The sequence below is a fragment of the Bombina bombina genome, chromosome 2 (genome assembly GCF_027579735.1).
Source record: "Bombina bombina isolate aBomBom1 chromosome 2, aBomBom1.pri, whole genome shotgun sequence".
NCBI lineage: Eukaryota > Metazoa > Chordata > Amphibia > Anura > Bombinatoridae > Bombina > Bombina bombina.
Genome location: NC_069500.1, coordinates 901897746 through 901906389, shown reverse-complemented (window position 1 = coordinate 901906389; position 8644 = coordinate 901897746). Strand labels below are relative to the sequence as shown.

At 38.4% G+C, this 8644-nt stretch overlaps 1 protein-coding gene across 1 annotated transcript in view; it reads left to right on the top strand.

Moving 5' to 3' along the window:
- The first annotated feature begins 992 nt into the window (after positions 1–992).
- MBOAT4 (membrane bound O-acyltransferase domain containing 4) overlaps positions 993–8644 on the top strand; it is a 128101-nt gene continuing 120449 nt past the window's right edge. Inside the window, exons 1-2 of the mRNA XM_053700148.1 lie at positions 993–1564; positions 4881–5105. Of these exons, the coding sequence (XP_053556123.1) occupies positions 993–1564; positions 4881–5105 (797 nt within the window). The remainder of the gene's footprint in view (positions 1565–4880; positions 5106–8644) is intronic.

Sequence of the window (8644 nt, the reverse complement as noted above, 5' to 3'; positions counted from 1 at the left end):
AAAAACATTTTTCTCAAGCTGGAGAAATCAAACGCTGCAGGGAAGACATTACTTAAGTTGCTGTTGGTTAGTTGTTTGCAGCCATCATACACTGACCTTGACAAAAGTATCCACATATCTTGTTAAAGCCACAGTCTATGATCTTTACTTGGAAATCAGTCAGACAGAGAGGGTATGTGAGTATATCTTTCCCTGCACGTGTATATGGTTTGTGCCTGTGAGTGAACACTGCTTTGTGAGTGTATTGACAGAAGGCTAAGAAGTGGACCCTTGTCTGAATGACAGGACCTTTTTCAAAGGCCATAAATTGCAGAGATAATTGTTAAAGGGACATTCCAGACAAAATTGGAATCCACATGGATGCATTTCAGTTTTGAATAGAAGCATTTTAGTAATATATTTGTAGTAGCAAAAATGCCTTGAATAAAAGCTATAGCTGTTTCAAAAGTGTATTTAAGTATGCACCGTGCACCAGCATTTTAAACACAGAACTTGCTCAGAGAGACTAAGGTGCTGGTACCATCTGGTAATGACTCAATGAATTACCGCACCAGCTGACACCAACCCTAGTGACGCCACTGCCAAATGTGCACATTTTGATAATGGAAGTGACATAGAAAGTTATTTACAATTTTGTGCTAAATCTGAATCATAAAAGTTTAATTTTGACTTTAGTGCTGATTAAAAAAATCTAACTTTGGGGGCGGAGCCAACTAGCAAAGTGAGCAGACGTGTATGCCTGAAGCTCCTCTGCTACAAATATCTAAACATGGACAATTACTATATTTTGCAATAATCTAGGTACTGAACGGGTACTGAGAGTAAGGATAACTACACTTGCAGGCTTCTTAGAGTGGAAAAATTGAATCTGTGGATTTTTGTTGGAACTTTCCCAGTGGCGGCACACACAAGGGCCTACTTCAGCTCATCCGGAGGTGTAGATGCAGCTTGTTCTAATATATGGGAAATATTTTCCTCAAAATAACCGCCAAATGGATCCAGTAGCAGCATTATGCAAATTTGAAGATCATGCTTACGAGCTGCTGGAGGATCATTTCAGTGAGATGGGCCGACTGTTTGCACAGCTCCTTGTAAAGATTGACAACCTGCATGGCGCGAAAGATGGCGGCGATATGCAGGAAGCAACAACAGCAACCTTCTCGCACTCTTTGCCTATACTAGACGACCCTATACCTCACCAAATGACACAAGCTCTGACAAGAAAGAGTGAATTTTGCTCCGACTCAGGCAATGAAAAGCTGCTGGTCAGAGGGAGAAAACCGGGCCTCTGTTATATCACAATAGCCCCGGAAAAGATAGAGGCTGCAGAACTTAGCGCTCATATTCCTGGGAGAGCGACGCTACGCAAGATTAATCACATAGCAGATTCGGGCTCTTTATCCTACCTTCAGTGGGCAGCACGCAAACTTCCAAGAGGCTGTCACAGAGTTTCACTATGGGATCTTTGTAGGTTGCCATCCACATTGCGCTCTCATTTTGATTCACCTATGAGCCATGTCTGCCGCACCAGAGAGAGATGTCCGGATGCTCGATCTGGAATCGGGTAAACTCTCTGTGAATAAGGACCCGATAGATCAGGAGAAAGAGAAGGTGTACGATTACCTGATCTGTTGGGGGAACGGGATGTAAACCCGGTACATACAACCTTTGGACTCCTTCATCGATTCTCTATCTGCAGCAGGCTACACCAGGTCCTTATCTGCGCCCAGACCTAAAGCTCATATGTAGTGATGCAGGACATGGGACATACTTTATTAAATGAAAATCCCTTAGAATTTATATCTGATTAGCGCTTCATATGAGATTCAGGCTTATAATGTACTCTGGTTCATCACCTCTGAAAACCTGAGATCGAGAGATACTTTTTCTCACTGTGTTAATTACCGGAGTCAATATATATAAATGTCTGAGATATCCTGTTAAAGATTTTACAGTTTAGCCTGTTTGCATGTAGTCTCCTATGATTTAGACATTTAACTATTCTTTTAAACATGTCTTTTGAGTAATATATAGATAAGCAAGCACCTTCCTGTTAGTATATAAACTAAGGAGATGCAGCAATCTACCTGTAATCTTAGTTAATTCTCCTAAATATTTCCTTCCTAGTGCTTGTTATGTAAGATGAGGGGTAGATCTCTTGCTGGGACTTATGCCTTACATTTACTTGGTAACATATATAGTTGTACTGATTGCTTGCTTTTGTATTAATTGATGGTATTTGGGGAGACTGTGATGTTGATATGCAGACCCATTAGATTTTTATAAACCTGAGATAGATTGTGAACTTGTGTTAACATAATAGTAATATGTTTGAACAATTTTTTTTTTACCCTCTTGTTACAGGCCAACCCAGCACTTAGACTGTATCACAATAGTCTGGACTTATCCTACAGGATGCTAGGCTTAGGATGCCTTTATGAACATGTTCTAGTTTATTATTTGGGCTTAACTTGTTATACCTGTTACTTATTTAATCCATACACTTTATTTTTATTAAGGCAAATTAACCCACTTCTAGCCAGGATGCTTTCAACAAAAGTTAGATCTACTGTAGGATTTGTTGTTCAAAAAATAGTTACAGTTTGTACTGCTATTTTTGTAATTTTCCTGAGTATTAGTAACTAATGAGACCGGTACCTCACATCTATCTGATGGCCTATATTAACTCTTTGCATATAGAATTTACTGTCTAAATGATATATATAAGTCATAAGCATAATGCTGACAGCGTGGGAAACATGCTAGCCCCAATATTTTTGCTCAGGCTCTTATGCTGACCAATAGAAGATAAGTTTACCTAAGCTCTATAGAAGTTTTTATAGCAACTTTTGATTATTGAGTATGTATTTAAGCATTGTATGTCCATCTGTTCAACGTTAATTTATCCATGTTTGGTACATATGTATGCAGCTCTGATCCAACAAGGGCATATCAAGATTCTCAATTTATGCTAGTTTCCTTATTATACATAAGGTGTTAATTCTGCTACTTATGGCATTTCTGCTTCTGGGTAAGCTGAAACCCATGGAAGGAGATAATTGCATATATTTCTTGTTTAAATTATCCTTCCTGACATGCAATTGGAGACATCAGTAAAGTTACATTTAGAGTAGTCTCCCTAGTATAGATTACTACAGAAAATGTATTATTACATGTTTTGATGTGTACATTACCCAATTCATATATAGACCCTGAGCCTGCCCAATAGCTTATGCTTAATTGCCGAGCTTATTGATTGATCTACTTGGTTAGTGATTATACTTTGTCAAACCCAGATATAGGAGGTTAGATACCCCCACCCCCTGCAGTTACAGCTATAAGCGCTTAACAAATATGTATAACATAACGCCACTTTATCTCACATGACTAATAATTCCTACCTGGGTAACTTGATATCTTAGCCCATTTACTTCGCTACATCACCAAGATTAATAGGCCCCTCCAGGTCTCCTACTATACTCTTATATTCCTATGGCTCCGCCCTCCACTTTTTTACCTCCCTAATAAGCATAGCGGTGCTTACCCGCTGAATATCCCCCTTCCCCCACTTATTATACATGTATTCATGCTCCTTTTGAAGCTATTAAAGTACTAGATTTCTGGTCATCAGATATCTATTATCTCCTATACACTAGGTCCATTGGGCCTAAAACAAAGTTCCTTATAGGCCAGATACGCATGACATACTGTGAAGCTCCTAACGAGCTAGACTTCTGACCATCAGATAGCTACTATTTTTCATATTTTTGGCCCATAGGGCCTGAATCTTTGTTTCTAACAGGTCAGCCACATGTGATATATTATTGAAAAATAGAGGTTTCATCAGCCTTTCACCTAGCTATTGTATGATATCCGAAATTTTTCGGGTAATTTTGTTTATATTCTGTATTTTGTTCTTTCTGCAAAATGGTGTATTGTGTTTTATGTATGTTCTACGCAAAACCCTCAATAAAAAATTAAAAAAAAAAAAAAAAATCTAACTTTATGTTGATGTTTATGTGACGAACATTCATCATTGTAAAAATAATGTGGTAAAATTATAAATCATGTATCACTCACATTTTAAAACTGTCTTAATTTGCAAATGCAATTTTAAGCACCTTTCTAATGTACTCCTATTATCAAATTTTCTTCGTTCTCTTGGTATCTTTATTTGAAAAGCAAGAATGTAAGTTTAGATGCCGGCCCATTTTTGGTGAACAACCTGGGTTGTTGTTGCTGATTGGTGGATAAATTCACTCACCAATAAACAAGTGCTGCCCAGTGTCTGAACCAAAAAATGTCTGGCTCCTTAGCTGAGATGCCTTCTTTTTCAAATAAAGATAGCAAGAGAACAAAGAAAAAATTATAATAGGAGTAAATTAGAAAGTTGCTAAAATTGCGTGCTCTATATTAATCGCGGAAGAAAGAATTTGGGTTCATTGTCCCTTTAATACAAAGGCTGTAAAACTGCTCTTGTCTACACAAAAATATCTGAGCCATGAGAGAAGTGGTATATATACCTCCCAATTATCCCAGATATTGCAGGATTATAATGGTTTGGGAGGTCTGCCCAATGTCCCGACCACATCTTCCCCCTTCAAGGCAAATAACCTGGTTTGCAGGAACTGCCCCAACCCTCAACATGACCTATCCTGTGCACTGCACACATGGTCCCGCCGACCAATCACAGGTTTGTCTCTGCCCACAATTCATCTTCACCTCCCTGTCCAAGAAAGCCTCCTGGAAATGTTGGGAAGTATGATACAATCTGACACTATAAGATAACAAAAATGACAAAATTGAGGTCAGTGTATTATTACAGTTTTAGTCTTTGTATTGCTTTTTTTCTGTAACCTATACACCTTCTTCTATTTCAGATTTATTTATCTCCTAGCTGGAGGAATTATTTTAACATGCTGTTCCATGGGGTCTTATGCAATACTAATCTTCATCCCAGCCCTCGGATCCATACTGTTGTTTCACACGGTCGGATGGCAGTCCGTTCATAGGTGGGCATTTCTGTTGCAAATGGCCTGGCAGACAGGATGTCATTTATGGTTACTGTACAAAGAATATTACTTGCAAGAAACCATGGGTACAAGGTAAAAAATAAAATAAGTGACCAACACACAAGAAAATGTATTTGTTTTTTGCTGTTTTTCCTGTTTCATACTGAGAATGCAAATTTAAAGGTACATGAATGTCAAATTTAAAATTCTAAATTCAGATAGCATATGCAGTTTTAGCACTTTTCAATGTACGTCTGTTATCAAATTTACTTTGTTCTTTTTGTATCCTACATTAAAAAGCATACCTAGATAGACTCAGAAGCAACAGCACACTACTGGGAGCTAGCAGGTGATTGGTGGCTAAACACAATTGTCTCTTCTAATTGAATACCAGATGTGCTCAGCTAAGTACCAACATTTGCTGCTTTGGAGCTGACCTTTTTTTTTAATTTTTAATTTTACAAATTATAATACTGTTGAAATCCAAACAAATAATATACATAATCAGCCCATTTACTTACAAAAAAATGATATTACTCAAGGTAGAGTCCTTTACGTCCGTACATTCACCATTATTATACAATTTGATCAAATATTCTGTCTTTTTAAACAATGACAAAATATCTTCTAGAATCTAGAGATTTCAAATAAAAGTCCAATTTTAAAAACGAAACAACCCCCCCTCCTCCCAAAAAAAAACAAAAAAAAACAACCTCTACTCGTTAATCTGGATCTGCTTTTACATCATATTTTTCTTTATACATTTGGCCCAAAATTCCTTGTGTCAAATACTTCAAAGTAGGTTTTTGTTTGCATATCCATAGTTCGATTATACACTTTCTTGCTAAAAAGATTACCATTGTAATACAGTTTCAGTTGCTTTACTTTAATATGTTCAAATAATAACACATTGAATATATTTAACTTTATCTTAATATTTAAAACAGACATTCCTATATATATATATATATATATATATATATATATATATATATATATATATATATATAACACATAGAAACACCCAGCACTCACCAGCTAGCTCACAGCTAAGATAAAATCACAACTGGAAAGGTTAGTCACCGCATCTGGCCAAATGGGAAAGCTCAGGCACCACGTCAAGGTCCTTTCCATTGCCTGAGTCCCTAACAAAGCCACACCATCATGCGAGCTCACAAAGCCAAACAAACTGAGAACAAAGAAGGAGTGCACAGGTGGCTGTAATCACCCATAGAAAATACAAAACATGGAAGGGAACTGCACTCCAAGACCGGATCAGGTACACATCCTGTGACTCAGTAACATCCAGCCCTGGGTGCTAAATAGCACTCCAAAAAAGCTGTGATGTCACCAGAGCCACAGGCAGTTAACCCCAGTCCGGAATGGGTGCAAGAAACAAGGGAGATTACAAATAAAAAGTAATACAACACATAGAAACACCCAGCACTCACCAGCTAGCTCACTTTCCAGTTGTGATTTTATCTTAGCTGTGAGCTAGCTGGTGAGTGCTGGGTGTTTCTATGTGTTGTATTACTTTTTATTTGTAATCTCCCTTGTTTCTTGCACCCATTCCGGACTGGGGTTAACTGCCTGTGGCTCTGGTGACATCACAGCTTTTTTGGAGTGCTATTTAGCACCCAGGGCTGGATGTTACTGAGTCACAGGATGTGTACCTGATCCGGTCTTGGAGTGCAGTTCCCTTCCATGTTTTGTATTTTCTATGGGTGATTACAGCCACCTGTGCACCCCTTCTTTGTTCTCAGTTTGTTTGGCTTTGTGAGCTCGCATGATGGTGTGGCTTTGTTAGGGACTCAGGCAATGGAAAGGACCTTGACGTGGTGCCTGAGCTTTCCCATTTGGCCAGATGCGGTGACTAACCTTTCCAGTTGTGATTTTATCTTAGCTGTGAGCTAGCTGGTGAGTGCTGGGTGTTTCTATGTGTTGTATTACTTTTTATTTGTAATCTCCCTTGTTTCTTGCACCCATTCCGGACTGGGGTTAACTGCCTGTGGCTCTGGTGACATCACAGCTTTTTTGGAGTGCTATTTAGCACCCAGGGCTGGATGTTACTGAGTCACTGGATGTGTACCTGATCCGGTCTTGGAGTGCAGTTCCCTTCCATGTTTTGTATTTTCTATGGGTGATTACAGCCACCTGTGCACCCCTTCTTTGTTCTCAGTTTGTTTGGCTTTGTGAGCTCGCATGATGGTGTGGCTTTGTTAGGGACTCAGGCAATGAAAAGGACCTTGACGTGGTGCCTGAGCTTTCCCATCTGGCCAGATGCGGTGACTAACCTTTCCAGTTGTGATTTCTCTTGTTAAGTGTATCCAGTCCACGGATCATCCATTACTTATGGGATATTAACTCCTCCCCAACAGGAAGTGCAAGAGGATTCACCCAGCAGAGCTGCTATATAGCTCCTCCCCTAACTGCCATTACCAGTCATTCTCTTGCACCCAACGAATAGATAGGATGTGTGAGAGGACTGTGGTGATTATACTTAGTTTCATACCTTCAATCAAAAGTTTGTTATTTTATAATAGCACCGGAGTGTGTTATTCCTTCTCTGGTAGAATTTGAAGAAGAATCTACCTGAGTTTTTCTATGATTTTAGCCGGAGTAGTTAAGATCATATTGCTGTTTCTCGGCCATCTGAGGAGAGGTAAACTTCAGATCAGGGGACAGCGGGCAGATTAATCGGCAAAGAGGTATGTAGCAGCTTATTATTTTCTGACAATGGAATTGATGAGAAAATTCTGCCATACCGATATAATGTAAACTCAGCCTTAAATGCAGTAGCAGCAACTGGTATCAGGCTGTCATGTATGTATATTTTACACTTCAGTATTCTGGGGAATGGCACTTCACTGGAATTATACTGTATGCATAAAACTTTAGCCTAATTTGCAGGGACTAGCAACAGGCTTTTTAATAACACTCAATTTATTAATGTTAAACGTTTTTTGCTGGCATGTAAAATCGTTTAATTTTCTGAGGTACTGGGTGAAAAAATGTTTTGGGCACTATTTTTTTCCACTTGGCAGTCGTTTTATTTAATTTATGACAGTTTACTGATCTCTCTCACTGTTATGTGTGAGGGGGAGGGACCTTTTTTGGTGCTTTTGCTACGCATCAAAAAATTCAGTCAGAAGTTTATTGTCTTCCCTGCATGATCCGGTTCATCTCTACAGAACTCAGGGGTCTTCAAAACTTGTTTTGAGGGAGGTAATCACTCACAGCAGAGCTGTGAGATTGTAGTTGACTGTGATAAAAAAAAACACGTTTATTTCTGTATTTTTTTTTTTTTTCTGCTATCAGGGTTAGTTATCCTTTGCTAATGGGAGCAATCCTTTGCTAAAATTGTGTTTTTTACAAAGATTTGATGCTATAACTTTTCAGTTTATTAATTTTCAACTGTCATAACTTTTTCTGTGCTTCTTATAGGCACAGTACGTTTTCATATTATAGTAAATTACTTGAAAAGTATTTCCAAGTTGCTAGTTTATTTGCTAGTGTGTTAAACATGTCTGATTCAGAGGAAGATATCTGTGCTATATGTGCTAAAGCCAAAGTGGAGCCCAATAGAAATTTATGTACTAACTGTATTGATGCTACTTTAAATAAAAGTCAAT